Source organism: Megachile rotundata, chromosome 13 (genome assembly GCF_050947335.1).
Source record: "Megachile rotundata isolate GNS110a chromosome 13, iyMegRotu1, whole genome shotgun sequence".
NCBI lineage: Eukaryota > Metazoa > Arthropoda > Insecta > Hymenoptera > Megachilidae > Megachile > Megachile rotundata.
The window spans coordinates 12042388-12069076 of NC_134995.1; the positions used below are offsets into that span (position 1 = coordinate 12042388).

The window sequence follows — 26689 nt, forward strand, 5'->3', positions numbered from 1 at the left end:
CTAAAATATAAAGTCATACAATAGTTTCAATTAAGAAAAGAAGAAATTTCGTTTAAGGACGCTGGATGAGTGCCATTAAGGATTTCGAGTCTGCAAGATTAATGACAAAATTCGATTTCAAACTCAGTGACGCAGAAATAAAAAGTTTATACTCCAGACAATTAGCAGCAGCTTATAGGAGAAGAGGTGATTGGTATTTTGAAAATGACATGATGATGGAAGCGTTGAGCGATTACGAACAAGTTTTTGTACTGAAAATGGATGACCAGTTGATGACGACCATGCAAGTAGGGAATCATCGTTTTCCTTAGTTGTTCACTTTGAAATATTCAATACAGAATCTTGTACATTGATAGGACCAGTTGTTAAAACTTTTACGTAAGCTGGACAAATATGAGATGTTCCAGCGTTACTGGAACGATTTTCTGAAGGATTCTGATCCTGTGAGAACATCCGTCTTATTTGCGGTGCATGCAGAATACAAGATTCATCTGAAACAAATGGCTATTGCTAGACACATGTTGCTCAAAGCACTTGATCTTGACAAAAGCAATGTTGAAGCTCGCCGATTACTAGAAGTTTGTAACTGTTTTACAGTAAAAGAGTAGAATAGAACATAAGATTCTAACGGTTTAGATTTTTAAAAAATGATCTGTTTTACCATACATCGGTACTCGACATTTCGGTTGGTAAACTTTTTATACGTGATACCATATATCGATCTATATTACCATTTTATACTTGTATATACGTCATTTGCAACAAAGGGTATATGATAAATTATATATTATATAATTTATAGATCGTGTATAGTACTGGTGACAATTTGATAACTTACACTATCCTATGGTGCATGCATGGTTGTTACGACAAAGGTTTGCTGACGATCGAAAAAGCTCTGGATTGCAATCCGTATAATCCTGGATACATTTTGTTAAAAACAATAGTCTTACGATTATCCGGGCGATTTGATGAAGCAACATCGTGGTTAGAAAACATCAGTAAAAATTTTTATAAGTTATTGGAACCTAAAGATACGCAAAGTTCAATCTTAGGAAAACTTTCGATCAATGAAACTAGAAATGAATTGATTAAGCAGTGGTACTTGATACGGTAAGAATTTAGCTGTTAAAATATATATTTTCATTAAACTTACCTTGTGTAAATTTAAGTTGTACATTTTTGTCGAACGAACGCGCGCGTCTTTAACGTACAACTCGAACGCACTGCGTTATCGATCGCGCTACAATATCGATATATCGCAGTGTTTGAGCGCCAAAAGTTTAATCGAATCGTAATATTGGCAGATACGACAGGGCAATGGAATTTATGTTAAACGACAAGCTCCAAAATGCTGCACGCATGATTTATGAAAGTGAATTAACTAAATATTATATGGAACCATACATAACATTAGGCGACATTTTTCTTAAACGCGATAATGTTGAATTGGCATTGCAATCATACCTCAAGTGTCACGAAAGAGTACGCGAACTACGACTGCCTGCCTCTCGAAAGACTATCGATCTAACAGAACGAATAATCGATATTTTGAACGAGCGCGCGCAAGTGGCGGTAAACGAAGGACGTTTGAAAGATGCAATCAACATAACTGATCAAGTGCTACAAATTCTAGATGGAAAACAAACAGAATTACATCACTTAGGCATACAACGTGGTCGCGCGCTACTTTACAAAGCTCGTAGCCTTTTCCGAGCTGCTATAAAAAAGAAAGAACAAAATAAAGAGTGTTGTGAAATAGCAGCCGATAGTTTGAGATTTGTTCGCGAACCGAATGACGCCGATTTATATCGAACTTTATATGGCGAGAGAAGTATCGAAGATATTATCGATCGATACGCGCCAAAACGAAAGCTACCTGGATCGTTAAAAATTCTCATGCAGTTTTCGTAACATTTTTTGTTTATAACAAAACAATTAAAAAGAATATCGGTTTTAAGATTAAAACACTCGAACTTTCGATACATCGATAATTAAAATCATTTCTTTGGTAATAAATCGATTAAGTTTAACTTACCGGATGCAAAAATTTATTTTTAAAACATCTGACGCAATATTTATAAAGTGTTACCCGTCAAGAAGATACCTGTATCTGCTTTTATCTTCATCCTTTTTTGTAGTAAACACACGTCGTGCATGTCAAGAAATACACTAACTATAATTGAAATGTTTGTGTGTTGTTGATAAAAGAATTGCATTACATACTTTTACATATATTATTTAATTAATAACAAATAAAAAGATACAAAAATAAGTGAGATCTTTTTAATAATGTATACAATGTTTTCACTTTAATCTTTCAGTTTTAATCATACTGCATATAAAATATAGAAAGCCTGTAAATTTAAAATCTGGTCAGAGATCTAATAAAACTTATTAATACAGCTTTGTAATATTATCAAGATGTAAGGATTGAGATTGAGTGGGGTTAGGTTAGGTTAGACCAATGCATAGTGATGTTAAGGTTAGATTAAGTCAGGTTAGTTAGAAGTTGATTTGACTAAGGTTGAGTTAGGTCATACTATGACCATGATCGTGCTTAGTACATTAAGAACAAAATCATAAACAAGTTTGCTTCAAGTGAAAATACATTCAATCTGGAGCCAATGATTTGTCCACTTGAACATCAATAGAAATATCAACACTAGACACAATATATTCCTGAAAGTAATGCAGTATCTTAAACTTAAATACACGGGACAACGTAACAGCTGTAAGCAAGCCGAAGTTGTTAATGTATCTCCAGTCTGAAGATTAACGCGACCTCGGTAATCTTGGGCCACAATTTCACTCCGGTATAAAAGGGGTCGTAATGCTCCGAAATGCAGACATTTTATAGTTTCAGTACAACGGTACTTTTGTACGGTAGCAGTCAAAGAGAAAAAACAAATCTAACACTTCATCATGGAACGTTGGTCCAACAAAGTTGCTCTAATCACCGGCGCCAACTCTGGCATTGGAAGGTGCCTGACTGAATGTCTGGTTGGCAAGGGAATGACAGTTGTTGGCATTGCTCGTCGTGTGGACAAAATAAAGGTACAATTTAACTAGAATTTTTCATCTAAGAGAAGTCTCGAATCATCCATTTCTTCATCTGCAACTGAACTCTTCAAAATGAAGCTAGCTAGTACAACATACAGACTTTACTTCTTTCTGAAACTATAAAAGTTATAAATTTGAGAATTTTAAAGTTTTGAGGCATACTTAGAGACTTAATAAATAGAAAACGAAAAACTTCACTTATTCTTTTCTTTTACCAGGCACTTGCTGAGGAACTGAAATCAAAACCAGGAAAACTGTTCCCGCTCCAATGCGACCTTTGCAATCAAAATGATATCATGCGCACGATGGAATGGATTGAGAAGAACCTGGGAGCCATCAATATTCTCATCAACAATGCTGCCATCAATATGGATGTCACAATGCACACCGGTGAAATGGATGATTTGAGAAAGATCTTCGATGTGAATTTCTTAGGATTGACTTGCATGACCAAGGAAGCCTTGAAATTAATGAAGAAGAAGGGTAAGTACTCTTTGTGTTCAATCATTCTGTAAATCCTAAGAAATACAAATTTTAATGGTATGTGTTTGCTATGTTCTTCAGGAATCAACAATGGTGTCATTGTAAATATCAACGACGTATGTGGACTGAAAGTACCAATCACGTGTGACCGTCCGGTATCTCCAGCTTACATCTGTAGCAAATTTGCTTTGACTGCTCTTACAGAATGCCTCCGGTCAGAACTGGCGCAACTCGAGTCTAATATCAAAGTCATTGTAAGTTTTACCTCTGTTTATTTTAATTACTTATGTTTAACACATGTCTTCTCATTGTAGTCCATTTCTCCTGGTTTGGTGGAGACCGAGATGACCACACAATGGTTGAGAGAAAATCCTCGCCTGGCTTTGAAACCCAAAGACGTGTCCGACTGTGTTCTCTTCGCGTTGCAAACTCCAGACACTGTTTTGATCAAGGATCTTACAGTGACACCAATTCGTGAGACAATGTAAAAGTAACAGTCTGATATCATTTATATGCCACTGTTCACTTTGACACGAAATATGAGAATCGCATTGTAAATATATAAAATAATAAATACATTGCGATATAGGAATCTGACTGCTACCAGAAATTTTTGTTACTTGTGGAATAACGAGAAGTGTATAATTAACAGAAAGCTACAACTAATTCAGGAAAAACAAACAACACACTTTATTTGTAGAATAAGCGTATCACATTACATGAAAGAACAGAAGTGCTTACAAAATAGTAACATTAAATTTTTAGTGTATTAAAACTTAAGCAAATTCTTTGAAACAGAAATGACCTGTAACTGTTTGAACATTTCTACGATTATTTTTTTTGCATACAAGGCTTAATGTAACAGAATTTCTGTAACAAATACGTCCAATAAACTTTCAAAAACAATAACTTCAAGTGATCTTACAAAGCGCTAGCTTCCTGAATCAGTTACGTGTCCGAAAGTAGCACAAGTGTATCCTTCTTCTGACCATCTAAACAGGACTACTAACAGAAGATTAATAGAAAATTAGATTTTCTTCTTTTGTTTCATGTTACTCACCTAAACAAAACGAATAGGCATAGTTGATATTTTTCTTAAGCTTCATTACCACAGACACCATAAAACTTTTCTTGGAAAATTCGTGAAAAATACTGTGCAATGTATGATCTTTGTCATACATTATAAAAAGAAGGAATTATTCTATCTGTCTATACTCACGTAATCTCCTCTTGTATTCTTAAAAGGACACATGAAGAAACGGATATCGTTATATTAATGATACAATTATAAAAGAGATACTTGTGAGCAACAAACATTAATCGAGGAAAGGAGTGCAGGATATCCAAAAACACTGATGATGAACAATTAATTGTTTTAATTCCTGCTTCCTGAATGGACATCAACGATCAGGAATTTTGTAAAGTTCCTCTTCATCAACGAAGAGCAACAAACCAAGACCGATAACCAATCATTTAATTAAGGGAACAACTGGAAACTATTATGGAGGGATTAATGCTGTTTATCAGGAAACGAATATTCGTTTTGAGAAAAAGACTGCAAGGAATTTTTGTTAAACTGTACATAACTGATACCAGTGATTGTAATGTAAACACGCTAAAACAACTCTTCAGACAGACAAAGTTACATGTATCTGTTATTTTAAAATTAATCTTGTAAACGTTATTCTAAAGAGAAATTAATTATAGGAGTCTGACCTAACGCTTGAGAAAGCTCATAAGCACTTATTTGCTTGTATAATAAAAGCGAAAAGTGTTTGAGTTATATTAAGATGGTTGAGTTAGGTCAGATCAGAATTGAGTTGAAGTTGATCTGCATTAGTTAGGTTGCGACGAAATGTCAGCATAAGGTTCTGTCAAAATTAGGTTGGAGTTAGATTGGAATTGAGTTTGATCTTGACTAGGGTAGTAGAGGACTATTGGTATTATTGAAAAGAATGCATGCAGAGAATGTGTGTATCGAGAGGTCTGTCAGATATTAAACTTGATATAAAATACCTTATAGCGAGCACGTGATTGCATCCGTTTTCGATCCGTGATATCCGAAAAATGATATCCTGACAACATCCTGTATTGATCCTGCTAAGTGCAAGTCCAAATCTCCGTATCCGACCTAGGCGATAAATCCGTGAAACCTATTGAAGCATGAACGACGCGGCGCTCTGCTTTTTTAACACCTCGATAATCCAAATCCATCATTCCGTATTGAACGCGGCGTACAGTATATTTGTCCGGTCAAAAGATCCAAGTCATCCGCTCAATATAATCCGTCGAATATTTTTTTCCAGCCAATTTTATCCGTATCCAAACATCCATCATGAACACTAATTTATCCTGTCAGCATCCTAATCCCAACGTTATCTGCCGAATCCTGTCTTTCCTTTTATTTTTTTTATTTCCTCCCGGGAGATCCTCAACAACTAGGGGAGCCAGTCCTTGTTAAGATGAAAGGATTTGTTTCATATACATTTTTTTCCGACCCCGAACGTTAATATCCTCCTCTTGCACGCGAAGACGATAGTAGTTATGTTCGTACTATTGTACCGCACACGTAATATGGAAACATACACACGCTCACGATCGATCAACGATACAATATTAAGATTGAAATGATTAAGAGAAGAATAGTCGAGTAGAACGAAGTCATGAGACGCACTATTTACAACGCGACAGTTTTCTCTGAACGACCACTGTTCGTTGTCTTTGATCCTGAGGAACTCTAAACATGCGAGTGATCCGATCGCATCGCCTATACTAATTACACGAATCAATGAGAAACGAGGAAGATCTCTCTCAACGAGCATTATTTCCGTTGGACCACTAGGTTTGTTTTTTTCTCATGTTTTCGCGAACGATTCGATCTCACTTGGGGCCGACAGATGAGACGTCTGATACTTTCCGTGAATGAACTTCTTTGGATGAGAATCAGAATTATTATCTCAATAGTGACAAAAAAAAAATTCTTACAAACTGTTTTGACATATTCGAAAATTAGAAGCAAATACTTTCATAAAGTAAAACGTACAAAGTTGACATTCCATTACTAGTTTTTTTTGTGTACAGAACGTAAGAGAAAAAAAAACGAAAGTCACTGTGTTAAGGTTTCAATCGCGTGAATGCAATCTATCCGAAACACTCGAATGATTTAAGAAATCTGTGTAATCACGTGACATGTCGAAGTTGTTCATTCTGCGTTTTCGTTACTGTTTTTTTTCTTTAGTTTGTCAAAAGCACTGGCTTTATCACGATTAAATATTTTGGATTATGATTTGAAACAGAAAAATATGAACAATTGTTTTGAATCCTTGTAATGGATTTGCCAACGTTTTCTGATGAAAATCCAGAGCTAATTGAGAATCCTTGAATGAAACGGATCGTTTCTTTCATCCAATTCCTTTCCTGAATTCCTGATCCTGAATTTCCTCTTGAAAGTATCCTTACTGTCTTATTATTTTTTCATTCTCATTTACGTCTTAATCCTTTTATAATATATGCTCCATACATAAATCCATCCAAAACGCATTCCATCTCATCCCACCGTCAAGTGAATGTGTATTATATCCATCCAAGAAGTAAGATCGTGTCGATTTCAGTTTTTCATTCATTGTGTTACAATCCAATCCAATATACAAAAGAAGAAAAAATACATTAGTCCCTTACACAATATGCATTAATATTATTATATATAAAATTTATCACTGCAAATATAATCCTTGTGACTCATATCATTCAAATATATTATTACGTATTAAATATTGAGCAAATACTATGTAAAAAAAGGACTCTGTATCTGCTTCATTTAAATTTAGAACCTTCCTTTGTATCACTGAATACGCATGAACAATATGAAACAAAATACAAATCACAGGATTTATTTGCAATAATAATGTTCTCAAGAATACATGAAATCATTGTTTTCCTTCAACATATTTAACGTATAATAGAGAATTTAAGAAAATGTGTTTTTGAACAAATTCTACAAAATCTAAGAAATTCGTGTACACATTTTCTAAAGGAAAACATTAAACGAGAAATGCGTGGCAAAATATAAATTTGTCTTTGACTGATTTAGTTAATAAAAACACATTTCTCAAAATAATAAGTTGTGTATAGCTATATATAAAATTTACTTCATATGCACATTCTACAGATATCCAAATAATTGTAACAAACTTGTTACTATAATGCTAATAATAATTTTAATATGAGATAAACATTTTTCTGTTTAAAAGTAATATATATAATATACAATTTTTCATTAAATCAAACAGATGGCCCAATAATCATCGTTAAAGAACACTCAAATATATAAAATGTACTTTAAGCTATTACTCAATCAAGTCAATGTTATATTGGTACGTAAGAAATAAATACTGTACTAATTTTTTGTTCAAAATAAACTGTTTGTACGAATATCAATCTTTTAGTAAAAATAAACGTTTCACCTACATTTAACAAATTCTATGCCACATATGTACCATCAATTGATGGCTATCGATGTTTTACATTGTCCAGTTATTAAGTGTTATATTTTTAACATATATAGTATTTTGTATTGTCATCACTATGTAGCCAAAATAAAAGTACTTAAATTTGTGTAAAAACTTAAACGACGATGAGCCGTGTAAACAACCTTGAGGTATTTATTTGAACGCGAGATTTTGTTAGAATTAATAATTACTTGCACAAAGAAAAATAATTTAAACATGCCATAATGTTCATGATACTTTATGTACTTCATTGTATTAATATTTTAAAATTCAAATTTTTAAATTAATAATATGCATGCATAAAACATACATTCTGATCAAACATTTATTATAGTATATTTGTTTTATGATATATAGACTATATCTTGAATATTATATATGCAAAGTAGAAATGTATATTTACTTCATTATGGCATTTCTGGCTTCATTTTATGTATGCAAAATAACTTTGAGCTGTTATAGGTAAACAAGATGTTAGCTTTATGAATTTATATTGCAAGCATTTAGCATTAAAAGCTTAAAAAGATTTTGCATGTTAAATATGCTTTAAAATGTGCTGTTCTCATCACTTCAAATGTGAACACATCAATCTAAAAAGACAATAAAAACGGTGTTCACATCAAATTAAGCACTGCAGTATAGTTACTAATTGTAGTATATATTTTACGATGCAATGAGAATGATCACATAATTTCTGAAATGAGAACATTCACAGTGCACGTTAACGATATTAGTAACTATACAAGAAACGCTATTTACTTAATGCAAACATTAATTATATCGCTGAAATAATTATTAGTCACTTCTTTTTAGATTCTCATTTGTAATACTTCAAAATTGTTACACACTTTAAATGTATTTGTAGTGTCAAAACAAACTGCAAAATATAAAGGAATGTAGTTTTTAAACATAAAAATAATTCTAATCAATATATCTTCAACGATAATATGCAGTTAATACGAGCACGATTCCTCTTTATTAAGACAACAAAAAGAGATTAAAACTTTATAGCCAGTGTTCACTGTTAAAAACTGAATCTACTGTTTTATATTCAATCGAATAGTTAATTTTAAAACAGTATTTATAAAATAATGATACATTCCAATTAATCCATACTGGACATTATTTGAAGATACTTAAATGGAAAATGACAAAATATTTGAAAACTACTTTCGGTATACGTAAAATGAACCGTGCTCTAACTATACATTAGATACAATACAATTATTAAATTCAAGCAACATGGAAAGTAATAATTTTATAATTTGTACAAAATTGGTTTGGATTGGAAGGTGTCTTTAAGTGAAATTCAAATCAGTAATAATGAAACATGGTAAAGCAAATATTGATAAGCCTTTACTTATATTACCATGTGAAACATATACGTACACACTAGTCGTATGAACGAGATCTGGAACGAGATCTTGATCGCGAGTAATTACGTCGCAATGGTGAATAGGTAGGCGACCCACGACGTCGTGGACTATAGCTTCGTGAATGACTTCGACCTCTCTCTCTATCTTCACTGCGTCCTCTATCGCCACTGCTGTGATCTTCTTTCACCCGAATATAGGCTACTTCTCCCTGTAAACAAGAACAACATTGTATCATATGAAAACAGAAAATGTACACCACACAAGCATATTATACCTCATGAGACCTAAATCTTGAGTCATCCAACTTCTTTACTGCATACTTCATATCTTCATATCGTAAGAATTCAACAACTCCAGTGCCATCTTTATAAACATCAGCAAAGCATACATCACCAGCCTCACGCATATGATCCTTTAAATCTTGCCAACTACCAGAAGGAGGTAAACCAGTAACAAGAACTCTATACTGAGATCTTCTTGCAGGTGGTCCACGTCCTCTAGAATTACTCATTTCACCCCGACCACCTCTTCCACTATCACCGGCTCCACGACCACCGCGAAAATTATTACTGGGACCACCACCTCTTGGAAACTCAACCCGTAATCTATAACCATCATAGTCATATCCGTCCCTTGCATGCACTGCATCTTCTGCATCCCTACAAAAAATTTACTTGTATTACTTGCAATAATAATTCTGATATAATCTTAAAACTTTACATCAGTCTTTATATAAATTATAAATGTACATTCAGCTTCAATGTTATATACACGTGTACAATTTTAATCTTAATGTGTAAGTTATAACAATATACAAAACTAGTCTTTGATATCATTGAAAAGAAAAGAAACAAAAAACATAAAAAAAAATGAGTATAATATTCTATGGTACAAAGTACATTTAGAAAAAATTTTATGTTATTACCTATATTATTTATTTATTGTATATATAAAATTTAAGAAACATACCTTGGATCGTCAAATTCGACAAAAGCGAATGGTGGCCCCCTCCGATTTTTTAAATCAACAAAGATAACTTTACCGAATTTATAGAAAAGATCTTGGATATCTTTTGTTCTTATATCAGGTGGTAAATTACCCACGTAAATTCTACATTCATTTCTACCACCGTGAGACATAATTCACAATTTTTGTTAATATTTACTGTATATAGGACACAAAAAATACTTTGAAACAATCTTAATCGTCTCCAAATTTTACACTCACTTTATTGATGAAACAAACAAGATGGTGGTACCGGCCGAGGGGGAGCATAATCATGAAACGCGCAGAACAACATGAAGACTTAAGCAAATGTGGATGACTATCAAATATTTTTGTGTAGTCGATAACCAATTATATATATCGTATCTTTACATTACTCTTCTTTCTTGCATGAGTTAGAACTCTATATTTAGGAATTATAAATTTATTTAATTACTTTAAATCTTTGAAATTAATTAAATTATTATTCGTTCCATGGAAGATCATACTTTACAGGTAACGAGATCCTGTTCGTTGTGCGCATGTTCGTTCTGGTTGGTTTTATATACAATGTATGCGTCCAGTACAAATTTCATGACATGTGGACCCGATGTGCAATGTGCTCTTCGTATCACCTTTCTATACTATTATATATCCCATGGATATTTCACACCTGTTAAATTTTGTTTACATCTAATGTTGTTACTGAGATCATGTATTTAAAAATGTAATAAACAGTTATGCCATTTGTTACTTCTGTGTTGCAGTATAATTATTTTCTTCTAAATCTAACATAGTATTAATAATGACGCAATCATGTACTATATTTTATAATTTTATACTTTTAAGTAATAAATAGTTCTACAGTCTAAACTGTAAATAATGGCTAGATACGTATAAACATATTTGTAAATATTATAATGGCATTTTCTCTACACATGGGCACTAAATGGTGTCACGATTTTCCAAAATTGGCAAGAGAATCAGGTTTTTACTTCAATAGACATAAATCTAAAGTACGAATAGATTGGAATCGTATAAGTATGTAAATTGCTATCCCATACTTTAGTAATTTTAAGAGTACATTTAATATTATCGTATGCTTCTTTTAGGTAGCCTAGATATAAATCAGATTATAAGGGACAGAGATTTTTATACCATTGATGACAATATAAATAATGTTATAGATTATTGCCTAGAAAGCGAATACGATGTTAAAATTTTAGATCCAAACTTTGTAAAAATATTCCACCTTGCTCAACTAGCAGTTGAATATTTATTATATTGCAAACAGTACTTGGATCATAGTGTAATAATTTTAAAAGATGAATTGAGATCAAAAATAGAAGAAAATGTTAAATTAAAAAAAGAAGTAACTACTTTAGAAGAAACAATAAAAAGTTTAAAAGAAAAAACCAAAGAGCGGAACAGATTAATAGAAACTAAGCTTGGAGATAGTAATGGTGAAATTTATAGAGTAAGAACATTACATGCATTATTTTAATTAGGACTTATTTAAAAATTATGAAATAAGATGTATTTTAATTAACTTAAATTGATTTTTTTAAATAATATAAATTTTATTTATTTGTCTAGTGTCCTCATTGTCCAAAATCTTTTATATCTTCTATGTTTGTAAGTGCTCACATTATACGTCGCCATGCATATGCATCAGATTCATATATGCCTGCATCTCCTATGCATGAGCATTATCGAAGTGAAACTGAAAAATTACATAATGAAATAAAAAATTTGAAGGAAAGATTAAATGAAACAGAAAAAGTAATACGAAATGAGTCTGAAAAAATTTCTGATCAAAGATTAGTAGAATATGATAAAAAGCAGTCTGTACAAGAAGCTGATAATTTAAAAAATAGCACTAATAAATTTGATGAATATCAAGGATACAAAGAATATCAAGAGGAGATAAAAAATCTGAAAACTATGCTATTTGATGAAATACATGTAGGTTTTATATAATAAACGGTATATGTTCATAGTAAATGTATAATAAATATAATAATTTAAACAATAATTGCTTTTACAGAATTTACGACAAAAAGAAAAAACTGTGTATGAACACAATGCTGAAACAAATGTGCAAACATTGATAAGTCAACAAGAAAAAGAGTTTCAAAAATTGAAAAATCAACTATTTGAAAAAGTAAGTAAAAACTTGTTAAAACATTATATTTGAATAACTTATATTTTGTATATATTTTTATAGTTAAATCCAGACATAGAAAGTGTGCACGCAAAATTACATGCCCAAGAAAATTATTGGAAATCAAAGATACAACAGTTGGAAAATCAACATCATAAAGATGTTGAAAAATTAGCCATGGAATTGAAATTAACACAAAAAATAGCTGACAACATGAAAGCTGAATATGAATCTAAAGTTAGCAATTTAGAACGTCAAGCTGCAAATCAATCAAATATTTTAACTGAACAAAGTAAACAATTACATTCCTTATCAAATGAAATAAATGTTTCACAATTACATGAAAAGAGTAATGACTCTGAGAACAATTTGCCAAAAAAATACGATCAATCTATCATATTGAATCAACCTAATGAGACTAAGAAGAAACCAAATGAAATTGATTTTAAGAAGAAAGCCTTCTTAGATGCAAAAATTCACCAAGTTGATGTTGGAAATATTAGTAGTTTAATTAGTTCAAGCCCAATAAGTAAAGAAATTCTACTGGTATCAGAAAATAAATTACCAAAGAATGTACATACTTTGAAATCTAGAACTCAAACCATCATGTGTGAAAATAAAAAAAGTATTAAAGCAGAAAATACAGAAGATATAAAAAAAGGAAAGTTTTATAATGAAAATAAAACAAGAGATACGTCAGAATCAGAAGATTCGATATTGGAAACAGAGTATGATTATGAAGTAAAACGAAAAGAACAAGATTCCGAGTTAGTTAGAAAACCTAACATAAATGAACGTAATATACATAAGCAAGGAAGTTCTTCGGGTAGAAACATTTCACAAGACATCCTGTCTCATGTAAAAAATAACGAAAAATTTGAAATTCCACCAGATAATCTTTCTTCTGCAACAAACTCAGAATCATATACTTCCGATTCACATACACTTTCAGAATCGGAAAGTATTACTACAATTCATAATAATTATCCATTGCATAAACATACAACACATACATTAATTTCATCAAAACCTAAAAAAGTAGTAGAACATGATTCATTATCTAAAAAGCTAGGGATAAATTTAAGAGACGTATTTGAGCAGAAATTACGTGATTTAGGAATAGATCCTGAATGGCAGGGAATACCAAAAGCAACTTTTAAACAAAAAATGGATATTTTAAAACATCATGAAAAAATTGCTGCGAAGGTAAGAAAAATATATGTAAAATTTTATTTTCTCTAATTGAATTTGTAATATTAATTTTTCAAATCTTATTTATCTTTTTAGAAATTGCCAAACTATCCTCAAGTAAAATTAAAAATAATTAAAGAAATTATTCGTAAAATATCCAAGAAGGAAAAAGCAATAGAAAATTTTAAGTATTCTAAAAAGTCGCCTTCGCATACATTTACAACTAATGTTAAGCAAACGGCAGTAAAGGCAGCCGGTGACAATAAATATCTTGGTAATCATTATTTTTTAATAATTACTACTTCCACCCCTTATAGGATAAAGAATATTTATCTTTTTAGGTCATGCTTCTACTCTGCAAGATAAAATATCAAATAACATCAATTCCACATTAGAAAGTGAAGATTCCCTTCAAAGTACAATCGACAGTGAATCGCCTATTAAACCTGCAAAACCCCCAAGCATTAAGAATACAGAAAGATTAGTAGTAGTTTCTCCAAATTTGACGAAATCTTTAAAAAATGTTCATCATGTAATGAGCTTTCAAGAATCTCCAATACAAAAGAGTTCATTCAGCAAAATAAAACAATTGAATGCAACACTATATGATAAGGATGTATTAAATAGTACATCTATGGAGAATAATAGTGTCAATCATTCAAACGTAGAACAAGAATTACAAAATGTTCCAGCATCTCCAAAACATAATAAAAGTGTTCTTAAGTCTACTACTGGTTCAACAAGTAGTTTAATGAAAAAAAAAGTTATATTTGATTTAAGAAATGAGAAAGATAAAGAATCAGTATCTGATTATGATATAAAGAAAGAGGAATCATTTTCTGAATATGATGCTAGGAGAGACGAGTTAAATGATAGTAACTGGAATACTCCAAGGTATACAAATCATTTATTCATATGTAATATACATAAAAAACTAGTTCTTAACTCTATTTTTGTAGTGATTTTGATGAACAAAGACACCATACTGTAAAAGAAGCTTATAAACAGTCAGATAACATTATATTGAGAACTGCTCAGAGTGATAAAATAGCTGAAATATCAAGAAAACTTGAAGCACAGGTACTATATTATAAAATTCATTTAGTTTCAAGTATTACTAAAAATAAATATGTTATTTTAGTTGAATATGGTAAGACAAAAACCAGTGGGATCAGTTGAAACAATATTTTCTTCAACATTTAAACAAAGTAAAGAAAATCGAGAAAAAGACATTGAACACATAAGTGGTACCAGCATAAATTCTTTTTTAGAGAGTTCATTTAAGACATCGAACTCTAAACTGATAGATGATTCAGGACCATCATCACGCAGTGTGAACCATAAAATATCTGAAACTTTATATGCAGAATCTGTATCAGACGTATCAGATCTGGATTCTGATATAGATAAAATTTTAAAATTAGAATAACTATAAACAAATATTTATAGAATGAGTTTATTTAAAATCTTCAAGATCGTACAAATGTGTTTTACTGTTTGTATAAAAAAAGAATTAATTTAGAACGTTTTGTATAAAACAATGACAGTATTATTGTATGCTAATTTCTAATTGTATTTAATCTAGTCTTTAATACCAAAGTATAGTTATAACATAATATTAAGTCAAGATCAAAGCTTTATGTATTACACAAAACTTTATTTATAAATAAAAAAGAAAGTGCCTTTTTTGTATTGAAAAGAGTTGTTATATTCCAATTGATCTAAAGTACGTGCTAAGAACATGTGCATAAAATGGATTTAAATTTTCGCACGTTTGACAGTATCGGTCAATAAGGTAGGATGCGACTTTAGAAACCTAATTAGGACCAACATGCACGGTATGAATGAAAACCCATCCTTGTGACAAGAACTATACATATGTATTTTCTTAGATAAAAAGCCGCGAGAAGTGAAAGTTTTTAAATTAAACAAATGTTTTTATAGTAATTTTCCATATGTCCGTTTGTTAACTATAAAAATCTTAAATATTTGTTTATAAAACTCTTCATAAGTAAATAGAACATCCTAGAACGCGGAAATATATGATCAAAATACAATAAATACAATATTATATAAAACGTAATAAAATAATTCAAATGAAGTAAAAATAAGTATGTTTATAATTTTATTGCAAAATAAATAGTTATATTTACTATAAATTTAATATTTTTTTTTGCAGTATAGTTTTTTTCTTAATTCATATTTATGCATTTTTATAATTTATGATTCGATGTGAATTTTCGACATTTTCTGCACGTTCGAATAGTAATTCGGCATAACACGTGGAGACGTGGAGTCATTGATGGTATTGCTCGAGATCTTTTTCTTATACGTATGTAATTTTTTATGCATTAGAAAAACATTTTTAAAGTTTATATTTCGTATCCATTTATTCATATACAATTTTGTAAACAATTACAGCTAATTAAGTATTATCAAGAACGAATTAAATGATGGCGCATTATGAAATTGATAAACTTACGAAAAATGCATCATCCAACAGGTAACATTATGATATTTTCAACAATTACTTGTCGGAAAATTAATTATTCGATATTTGTGCAAATAATTCATAAATACCTTCCCTTGTTTTTTATTTATAATGCGATAATCGCAAATCACATATACTTAATATATTTTCTTTGTGTATTTCTAGCGGCGAATTCACATTATACGTGAATAACTTACCCAACGAATTAAATGAAGTATGTAAAAACATTGTCTTTTATTATAATTACAATATTTTGCCATTTACAATTGTATACTTGTATTTTATTTGTTTTTTTTTTTGTTCAAAATTTATTGCAAATATCAATATATAAATAATGAATAATATATTATAAATCACTTCATTGTGATTTTTAAGCATGGTTTGATGCAAATCTTCAATCATTATGGCTATGTAAAAGGACACTTTTATCGTCCAAATGCCAGCTGGGCTTTTATTACTTATAATACATACCAAGAAGCAGAAAATGCGATAAAAGATTTACATGATGTATTACCATTACGCTTAAAAGTATCATTTGCCAGAGAAAAGGCATCTAATGAAATACAGTTTCCGAAGGGATCTGATTCTGAACATGTTATAGAATCTCACGATGACAAAAGCATAAAAAATACTAATTATGCAAGAAATGTTCCGTAAGTATATATTCATAAATTTAGCAATTTCAGGCTGTTATATATATATGTATATATAAAAATTGAAAAGACATTTCTTTATGTATGCAGTCTGCAAGCAAAAGGACGAGGTAAACTTTTAGATATAGTTAAAAAAGCGGAACCAGGATTACCCACATGCACATACACAACTGACAATGATTTATTATATCCATATCCTCCAGATCCATATACATATAATCCGTATGAAAATACAGATCCTTATGGAAGTACCAATGCATTATGGACAAGGTATTATTCAAAATATTTATGAAAAATATATCAAAATATATTATAAATTATATATATATATAAAAACCCTTTAGAGGTCAACTAACTATTACACAAGATGGGAAAAGACATGTCTCATTAGGTAGGGGCTATACAATGTATGAAGTCCCATATCCTGAACCTGAAATTCAAAATCATATTCAGAAAGTATATGAAAAACGTACTAATGTAAGTAACATACAAAATATTTTAAAATAAGATATTTACTAATAATAGTTTAATGTAGTTTTTAGAGCTATAAAGTATAATTTAATTTGACAGGGATTGTATGAGTATGGCAGAGACACATTACAAGATGCAATTGGGAATTGTAAAAAATGTCTTAGAAAAACAAAATTTACCTGTGAAAGATGTCACACCTACTATTGTGGTAGAACTTGTCAAATTTCTGATTGGCAGCAGCATAAAATGGAATGTCAAAGTATACCGTAAGTTTTTTCTTTTAGTATATATTGTTAAATTATTGCATGTATTTTTTTTTTATTTATTTTTGTATTTTATTGTTAGAGTCCTAGTGCCAGCAACAGCGCATTCTACACCTATATCACGACCGAATAATGAAGAACAAACGCCTTCTAGGAATATCACTCGTGTTCAAGTACCTCTTCGACAACCGAAAAAACTAATGAACGCAATAACATCTTCAAACGAAAATATTAATACCGTTACAAGAAATGAACGCAAGAATAATATAATTTCGGCAAATGCTAATCATGTTGTAGATCATAAAAATGAAGAAGAAAAAAAACCAACTCTTGCATATAATAAAATTAACTCTCCATCTAAACAAGTTGATAATGATAAACAGTTGAAAACTGATAATAAATCAATCCCATTAAATTCTATTAGTCATATGAGAAAACCACTTGAAAAACAGAATGATACTGAAAACTCAGAAAAATGTGCCAAGAAGCCACAAACTTTAGGTGTAACTGATGTAAAGAAGATAGAGGAGGATATAGCTTTTTCTGAATATACATTTTTATCAAAATCTAAATTTTCCGACGTAAGAATAATCATAAAGTCAGATCGTGAATATTGGATTCAAAAGGTGACAGACGATAATGATCTTATACAATTAATGAATGATTTACAACATGAGGCAGAAAATGCACAAAAAGTTGAAGCAACAGTCGGTGTTCTTTGTGCTGCACAATACGAAAATGTTTGGCACAGGGCTATGGTTACAGCATTGGATCCTTTAAAAGTACATTATATAGATTACGGCAACGTTGAGATTGTAAAAACAAACGATCTGCGTGAAATTAATAAGTTTAAACATATCCCAAGATTTTGTGCTAAAATTCGTTTGTCAGAAAAGGCAAACAAAAAACATAAAGACCTCAAATATGAGGACGTAATATCAGTAAAGATGATATCAGTGGATTCAAATAAAGTTATTAATGTTGAAGTTGAAGGAGAGAACGATATATTGACACCAGAAGTAACTCCGACAAAAACTCCGATAATACATACTTCAACAACCGCAGAAACTAAGAATAATAAAACTTTGGATTCGCAAAAAGTTCCCAGTAATAAAGAAGTGTCAAGTCCAGTAAGCAACTTAAAAAGTATAGTGGACACTATGTGTGTCGGAGACATAGGCATTTTAGAAATTCATGCAGAATTAAGTAAAAATACTTACAGTATAACGTTATTACCGCATAATGCGATATCCGATTATGAGAAACTCTTAAATGATTTACCTGCAATGTGTGCAGAAATAGCAGACAAATCAGATCATAGGTAACATTATTTAACAATATATAAGGTACTTTCATAAAATACTGTTAATGCAATGTATGAAATATTAAATTGTTAGACCACAGATAAGAGATTTAATATGTGGCCAAAGACTAGATGGTGATTGGCTCAGAGGATATGTTTTATCCCTTGAAACTCCATTGAAAATGGCAACAGTAGATGAAGCTAGGATGACTGTAATTAATAAATCTGTACCATGTTCTGAAAAGTTTTTAAATATTTGTGCATTTGGTGCAGTGTGTGAAATAATTGATGCTAAACACAAATTCAATGTAAGTTCTGAATTATGTATATTATTAATTACATTTCGCACATTATTTTTATCTACTATTGTAATTACAATTTGCAGGAAAGAGGTCACTATGAGTTTAAAGTGACAGCACAGAAAATTGATAAAAAAGATGGAATTGAAATAGAGCTAACAAAAGAACAAGATACAATAAAAGCTGTTGTGAAGCCTTGGACACCACTACCTGAACAGAAAGGATTACAATATGCTGAATTAAAAAGTGGAAGCGAGGCATGGATATTGATTATAATTTAAGTAAAAGAAAATACAATTTCTAATATAAAAATGATTTTAGGTATGCTTAACTGCTTTTCGAAGTCATACGAATTTATTCGCCCGGTCTTTAAGCACTCCAGAATTAGAACATTATAATCGCATTATGCAAAGTGTTGCAAAGTGTGCTCAAACAGGTACGTAATGGTTCATAATATAGTGATAAGGATAAAATAAGTATAAAATTAATTTTCATAGAATGAAATAATGTTTTCTTGTATCAGCTCCATCTTTGAAAGAATTACCAGTTGTTGGGCAAATGGTAATAGCTCAGTATACTGATGATAATTATTATCGTGCTATTGTTACTAAAGTACAAGATGAGAAAGTTGCAATTTCTTACGTTGATTTTGGAAACGTGGACATCACAAACATAAAAAAACTTAAAATTTTAAGCGATGATTTAAAGCAGGTATGTTACTACATAATGTATATATGTAATGATACAACATTATTCACAACACTTTATATATGTAATGTTCCAAAAGCTTCGATCTTGCACAAGTAAGATCGTTTTAAAAGATGTTTCTCAAGATGTTCCTATGACTCAAAGAGTAAGCAACTATCTCAGCTGTTTAGTAGGAACTGAAGTTCCTTTAACATGTACCTTTGATGGAATACCTTCTAAAGATGGTGTGTATCTTAAATTACACGATGGAGGTTGTGTTAATACAATAATAAATGAAATGATAGCACCGCCAACACCAAAAACTGCAGAGGAAGGTAATTATGTAAAAATTATTAACCAAATTACTTTAATATTAATATACCGCTGCAATTAAAATGAATGATTTGTTGTAGATAAAACATGCTATATGATAAATGATATAAACGTAGTTAGCTTAGGAAATGTTGGAGACACCATTGAAGTTCTTGTGTTACACAGTATCGAGGATGGTTACAAGTATACAGTGTGTCCAGTAGATTATGATTTAATAACTCATGTTTACGATATAATGCCTAAACAGGTAATTTACATTTTGAAATTTTATTATGCAAGTTATAACTTTAGTTTATGTATCTCTGTACATAAATGTATTGTCGTTGCAGATGAAAACATATTGCGAAGCAAGCGAATACTATATTCCTCGTGAGAAAGAGCTTTGTCTAGCACTTTACGAAGGTGAGTGGTACCGTGCAACTTGTATCAGTCGCAGCGAAACGATTACGACAAGTTCTGTTTTCTTCATCGATTACGGAAACGTTGAGAATGTTGATCATAAAAATATAAGACTTATGCCAAAAGATTTTATTACTCCCGATGCGCTTGCAAGTATTTGTAATATAATCAGTAAGTATAACGCTCATCACAGAATGTATTTTTACTTGAATGTTCATCGTTGTATGTGTATTATAACATGGTTTTTATAGATGCAGGGCCGACTGATAGTAATGGACGATATTCTACTGAAGTGGAAAACAAGATTTGTAAGTTTCTTGTTCCTTCTGAATGCATTAAAATTAAAATCATCGAATGTGATGAAGAAGCTGGCATGTATAAGGTGGAGTTAATTAATTTAAACTGACTGGCAGCTATAAGAGACATATAATATGAATCTCTTATATAATATAAAAGAAATTTGAAGAATTTTAGTTAATAGAGTTTAATTATTGTTTCAAGAACACATTTTTCCTATTTTAACAACTTGTTACTATCAAACAGAAATTGTTATTTTCTACTTAACTACTATATACAAAATAACAATTTATTTTTCAAAGACTGTATCGATCTTATTTTTATTACTATTTTATTTCTGGGAACTGTTATTTTTAATAAATAATCGTTTATTTCTAAGAAAATATTTTATATACATGTTCGAATACAGAGAAGCGCAAGTTTTATATTTTGTATTATCAGTATTGTATAAATAAAAATAAATACAAATAAAAACAGTGCTCAAGGAATGCTTAGGAATTACCATAATTGTAGTAGCTTTAATTTTGCGAATAAAACTGTCAATCTTTTCGAATTTAATAGGTTACTTAACCACAAGTGTTTACGAGATAATTGTTTTAATTCCTAACCTATGTTACATTGGCCTGCCTAACCTTCCTTGATATGTCAGTTCGGATGACAGATTGCTCTAAGCAACTGTCTGGTTTAAATAATACAAGGCTTCCAAACAAAGAACGGAATAAATGATGAACGTTCAAATAAGGCATCCCTATGAGGGTTTACTACATAAATATACCAATGCCATGAAAGGATGGCAATACCGTTGGTTTATCCTTAGTCCTGAAACTGGTGAACTACATTATTTTCTAAGTGAATCTGAGAAAAATCAACGACCACGATGTTCTATTTATTTAGCTGGAGCAGTAATTGCACCAAGTGATGAAGATTCCAATACTTTTACTGTCAATTCTGCTACAGGTATTTAATATATGTTAGTCAATAATAGTCAGTTTAGCATCATGTGTATAGCATTGTTTACATTAACACAGGTGATATGATTAAACTAAGAGCTACAGATGCTCGTGCTCGTCAAGAATGGGTTGACAAGCTACGAGCTGTTACTGAAATGTATACTAGAGCCATAGCCAGCAGTCATCCTCCTTTACCTCCAAGAGAACATTCCGCCAGTACCACTAGAAACCCAGTTGCTAAGCTGGAAGTTTTAGATGCTTTTGCCAATTGTCAGGAGCAACTGAGCAAAGTGGAAAAACATAATCTTGCATTAGCGCAGACTATTGAGAACTCAAGTTTAAATTTGGACCCTGATTTACTAGTTCTTAAAGCAATGGCACATACTACATTACACACATTAAATCAATGTCTTAATATATTATATCAATAATTACTGAAAGTCTCATTATCATTTATAAAAGACTTAAAGGAATTTTTTGTATCCATAATTATCCAAAAAGTATCAAATGCATTTCAATTAATCCATATAGAATGTATTTTAAATCTCTTACTGACAATCCAATTATATGTTCTTCCAAAGTCAGTTACATGGGAGAGTTTGCCTTCTTATTAAACATTAAATAGAGACGAATAGTCACAGTGTTTATAAGACTTTTAAAGATAATTATAACATTGTACATTAAAGATTTTTCAATACCTTTACATCCAAATTACATAAAGAAATGACTTGTAACAAAATATCTATACATACATGTAGATATAGATTGGTCTAATGCAACATTCATAATTTAGAAATGAGAAAGTATTTGTGATTATATTGTGTATGCAAATTAATAAAGAAATAAGGTATTCATATATGTACTGATTAATCATTATTATGAAAGATACAATGAAGGAAAATATTTCTCTCATCTGTACCATCATCATTGGTCAAGTAAAAAGGAAACAACACAACCATCTGTTCATCTTTAAACAAATGTCAAGGATACGAAATTAGGTGAAGGTGAACAAGTAAGACACTTTTACCATGCTTAGAGAACAGTTTCGACCAGTTTCAATATCGCGTGATCCACGTTAAGATCACAGAATTTACACGTTCAACATAAACATCTCCGTCTACATAGTCGTTAAAATGACAACAAATTGGATTGTGTGAAATATTATACGAAATTAATATCTGATAATTATTTCAAATGCTGGTTACTATTAAATGCAATAAATTGCAAAAAATAAAATAGAATTTTTGTGATAATAATGTCAGTCATGTCCTCTTCAGAATTATTAACTGAAGCAGGTGGCATCAAGATATACATGACAGAAGAACATACATCTACTGATTCCACGACTACCGGCAAAATTTGTATAACATTGAAGAATATAAAAGAAACCAAAACAAAAGATAAATCTTATGGATTTCATCTTACAAAATCAAAGTGGGATCCCTATCCATGGGTAGGCTATGTTGAAACTGGTAGTTTAGCGGATACAGCTGGTCTCAGGTAAAATTAAACAATATAAATAATTGTTGCAAACTTTATGTGTATTTAAATAAAATGTTGTATTATGTTTTAGACCTGGTGATTGTTTAATAAGTATAGATGGTAAAGATTTAGTAGGATTAAAAATAAAACAGATAGCAACATTAATTCAGTGTTATCAAGATGATAATATAAAGTTATACGTGTGGAGAAATGTTGATGAAGACACTCAGGAGGACTCAGGAATAGCTATAAAAGGACCACTGCCAGAAGTAGCCAGCAAACTTGCAAATGCACTATCTGGAGTTGTATGTAATTAACATTAATAAAAAAATTTGTCAGTAAATACTTTAAGCATGTAGTATGTTTAGAAAAATAATCACTGCATCCTTTCAGGTACGAGTTTTAGAATGTCCAATCTGTTTGGAAAGTTCACTGCCTCCAGTCTCTCAGTGTGTACATGGTCATATCTTGTGCATGGAATGTCGTCCAAGGACACCTCGTTGTCCAATCTGTAGAGTTAGATTAGGTCAAGGTAGATGCTTGCTCGCAGATAAACTTCATAAGATATTTCGCGATGTTTTTAACATAAAGGACGATTTACCTGATAACGCAGAACATCGTACACAAAATTTTCGAGACCGATTGTTTGGTAAATGTAAAAAGAAAACAGTAGAGCAAACAGAAAGAGATAATAACAGTGTAAGTTCAAAAACTCGTCGGTTATTATTAAGTAAATTATTTCGTGTTGGAATAGAGAAAGCTACGTCGGCGGATAATTTAACAATAACTTCTACCCAAACACTGAATATGAATAAAGCACAGTCGAGTAATTTCAACGACTGCTTGAATTTGTATGACCGCATAAAATCTGCAAGTACCGGTGAATTATCAAAGGAAACAATGAAAAATATTCATGAACATTTGCAAACTGATTCAATGACTGGAACAACATCCAGCACTACCAGTTTAATGTCGAACGTACCTGCTACACCTGTTTGGGGAGGTTCTATGAATTCTATCTCCTTTATGCAAATATCATGTCCCCTTGCAAAGCAAAGTGGCTGTAGAGACATTATAACATCTGATACAGTGTTAGAACATTTAAGCGTAAATCACGAAGTACCACAAGTCCATTTTTATTCTATTCATATAAAACTTCCATTCCCACTTCCACTTGGTTCTGAAGCTGTTTATGTATTACATTGTGGCGAAGATATTTTTTTCTTTCAGGTATGTTTTTTTCAATTTGATGAAAACTCATTTCATTAATTGTTATGAAAAAGCTAATGCCATAAATTATTACCATACAGTGTGAAGGAGAAATCGTTTGGATGAGTAGTACTATAAGAGAAAAAATGTTATGGGAATGGAGTTTACATGGCCAAGGAGAAAATGGTAGTGTAGTAAAGGTGCGAAGAAATGTTGTAAGTCTTGTGAACCCAGTAATGTTAACACCACAACATATTGCATCTTTGCCAAACACTTTGCTATTGCACACACTGGACATTCAATTACAAGAATGTCACTCACCCGAACTGGCAGTGTAAAATACATATCTGATATGACAAAATAATCAAATTTTTTATTATCCTTATTATTATTATTTATAATTAACAAGTTCATATTTTATTATAAAAAATCGACATAGAAGTATCACAATATTAATATAAGAATTCCTTAGTAAATATTACCATGCATTATAAAATGCATGTGAGATATGAAAGTATGGTCCCATGTTACATCAACATGAGTTAAAATATAGTTATTAAAGCATGCATGGACAAATTTGTAAGGTATACAAATAGATAACATTAAAATATATAAAGTATTTCCTTGTTTAAGGCACAAGATTTTATAAAAAACGAAATGTATACAAATATTTATCATGGAGTTTTACGCAATATATCATCCATGTATGGTTTGAAAAATTCAAACTGCCCAGTCCGAGCAGCTTGTCCTGCCATAATATCATATGCATACTTTAACACTGCCAAATAATTCTCCTTCCCAATTATATTTAACTGAATATTGTATACATGTGTATCACATGAAGGCATCATCTTTTTTCCAACTGACATACAAAGCTTTCTTTTTTTAAAATCAGGTTGTGGATCTATCTCAGATTCTTCTTTTGTTTTATCTCTTTTTGGGCAACTACAAACTCTAACTGTAAGCCTTTGCCGACCTAATACTCTCCTTTTGTGATCTTCCAAAGTGAAAATTAATTCAGTAGGTCTTCTGTTCATACCAGATGGGCAGCTATTTTTACATAAGAATTTAAAACACACTGGTACATACTGTGAACCAGGTTGAGGAGTGCGAAGTGGTGTCAATATAGATAAATGTTCATTTCTCTCTTCATACAAGCTCATGTGGTCTGTACAACGGACAACATGTTTAATTACTCTAGGATCTATATCTCGATTACTTGCATTGTTTGGTGCCATGTGATTATGACACCTTCTGACTGGATCACCTGCATATTGATCCAAGGAAAATACCATTGTAGTACGTAAATAAAGACCATCAATTGGTGGTTCCCATTTAAAACGTAATGGTAATGTTTCATCCATCTTGATGAAAACTTTCTTTAATGCTGGAGAGTACTAGGCAAAATCAAATAGAACATATTTCAGTTAATAGTGTGGATCACATATTAAAAATTTAAGTTTATACTCACAACCCAATGTTTACTTGAATCTTGATTAGCTAATGACACTTGAAAGTTATGATGCCCAGCAAATTCTTCTTTCACGGGTATAGAACTATTAGGTTCTTGAAAGTATTGCTCATCTTCATCCACAATTTGTTTTTCTTCTTCTAAATATTGTTCTGTGTTAATTTCATCATATTTTTCTTCCACTTTAGCTTCTATAATGCTCTGTGACCAGATTGACGGCATAAAATCTCTGCATTAAATAATTAAATATGCATCACAAATTTAAAAACAAAAAGAGAAAAAATTATTAAGTTAGGAATTTTGTAACACAATTATATTTCTTACAGCTCTTTTTCGAGCTCCTTATATTCTTCTTCTCCAAGCAAAGCAGATTCCTGTGAATCTGAAAACCCATTTGTATTGGTCATATTGTGAAAGTTATTTATACTGGTCACTTTATGTCACAACAAATTCACGTCAAACCAAGATCACGTTGCGCTAAAAAGACGCCATTTGTATCCGCGCGAAAATCCTTTGTTAAAATAATGGCTGATTTTCACCATTTTTTGAAAACGCACCTAGTGGAAAAATGCTTCAAATGTGAATTAACTTTGGCGGATTTATGCGGCGAAA

The 26689-nt window shown here is 31.0% G+C and overlaps 8 protein-coding genes across 10 annotated transcripts; 6 read left to right on the forward strand and 2 right to left on the reverse strand.

Moving 5' to 3' along the window:
* The first annotated feature begins 65 nt into the window (after nt 1–65).
* Nucleotides 66–2911, forward strand: LOC105662629 (uncharacterized). The gene is made up of 4 exons (XM_012286688.2): nt 66–287; nt 357–578; nt 803–1113; nt 1308–2911. Exons 1-4 carry the CDS (start codon nt 66–68, stop codon nt 1912–1914), a joined length of 1362 nt encoding a protein of 453 aa, XP_012142078.2. The 3' UTR covers nt 1915–2911.
* On the forward strand, nt 2841–4138 carry LOC100880217 (farnesol dehydrogenase). The gene is made up of 4 exons (XM_003699594.3): nt 2841–3057; nt 3282–3546; nt 3628–3800; nt 3861–4138. The coding sequence occupies exons 1-4, from the start codon at nt 2926–2928 to the stop codon at nt 4032–4034; spliced, it is 744 nt and encodes a 247-aa protein (XP_003699642.1). The 5' UTR covers nt 2841–2925; the 3' UTR covers nt 4035–4138.
* An 11-nt stretch (nt 4139–4149) lies between these two features.
* On the reverse strand, nt 4150–10569 carry SF2 (splicing factor 2). Its single transcript, XM_012286890.2, has 4 exons — nt 10400–10569; nt 9705–10089; nt 9444–9638; nt 4150–7043 (listed from the first exon to the last, which is right to left on the reverse strand). Exons 1-3 carry the CDS (start codon nt 10567–10569, stop codon nt 9447–9449), a joined length of 747 nt encoding a protein of 248 aa, XP_012142280.1. The 3' UTR covers nt 4150–7043; nt 9444–9446.
* A 514-nt stretch (nt 10570–11083) lies between these two features.
* On the forward strand, nt 11084–15748 carry DZIP1 (DAZ interacting zinc finger protein 1). Its single transcript, XM_003699636.3, has 9 exons — nt 11084–11455; nt 11527–11891; nt 12011–12379; nt 12462–12578; nt 12642–13784; nt 13866–14043; nt 14111–14663; nt 14729–14849; nt 14911–15748. The coding sequence occupies exons 1-9, from the start codon at nt 11335–11337 to the stop codon at nt 15196–15198; spliced, it is 3255 nt and encodes a 1084-aa protein (XP_003699684.3). The 5' UTR covers nt 11084–11334; the 3' UTR covers nt 15199–15748.
* Nucleotides 15749–15961: 213 nt separating this feature from the next.
* Nucleotides 15962–21454, forward strand: vret (vreteno). The gene is made up of 16 exons (XM_012286908.2): nt 15962–16101; nt 16191–16272; nt 16426–16474; nt 16636–16913; nt 17004–17183; nt 17258–17390; nt 17484–17650; nt 17730–18968; nt 19045–19258; nt 19336–19506; nt 19571–19685; nt 19773–19960; nt 20037–20271; nt 20350–20516; nt 20599–20839; nt 20920–21454. Exons 2-16 carry the CDS (start codon nt 16220–16222, stop codon nt 21072–21074), a joined length of 3585 nt encoding a protein of 1194 aa, XP_012142298.2. The 5' UTR covers nt 15962–16101; nt 16191–16219; the 3' UTR covers nt 21075–21454.
* An 81-nt stretch (nt 21455–21535) lies between these two features.
* Nucleotides 21536–22773, forward strand: LOC100880442 (oxysterol-binding protein-related protein 11). Its single transcript, XM_003699596.3, has 2 exons — nt 21536–21922; nt 21994–22773. The coding sequence occupies exons 1-2, from the start codon at nt 21688–21690 to the stop codon at nt 22344–22346; spliced, it is 588 nt and encodes a 195-aa protein (XP_003699644.2). The 5' UTR covers nt 21536–21687; the 3' UTR covers nt 22347–22773.
* A 20-nt stretch (nt 22774–22793) lies between these two features.
* LOC100875813 (uncharacterized) lies at nt 22794–26561 on the forward strand. 3 transcript variants are annotated; one of them, XM_076538734.1, is made up of 5 exons: nt 22794–22927; nt 23193–23415; nt 23489–23702; nt 23791–24627; nt 24708–26561. In XM_076538734.1, the coding sequence occupies exons 2-5, from the start codon at nt 23228–23230 to the stop codon at nt 24942–24944; spliced, it is 1476 nt and encodes a 491-aa protein (XP_076394849.1). In that variant the 5' UTR covers nt 22794–22927; nt 23193–23227; the 3' UTR covers nt 24945–26561. The 3 variants fall into 3 exon arrangements, with proteins under 3 accessions (XP_076394849.1, XP_076394851.1, XP_003699686.2); XM_076538736.1 differs by having other exon boundaries at nt 22921–23415; nt 23791–24046; nt 24152–24627; XM_003699638.3 differs by having other exon boundaries at nt 22921–23415.
* Nucleotides 24705–26543, reverse strand: p53. Its single transcript, XM_003699597.3, has 3 exons — nt 26402–26543; nt 26078–26306; nt 24705–26003 (listed from the first exon to the last, which is right to left on the reverse strand). The coding sequence occupies exons 1-3, from the start codon at nt 26482–26484 to the stop codon at nt 25281–25283; spliced, it is 1035 nt and encodes a 344-aa protein (XP_003699645.1). The 5' UTR covers nt 26485–26543; the 3' UTR covers nt 24705–25280.
* Nucleotides 26562–26689: the final 128 nt, after the last annotated feature.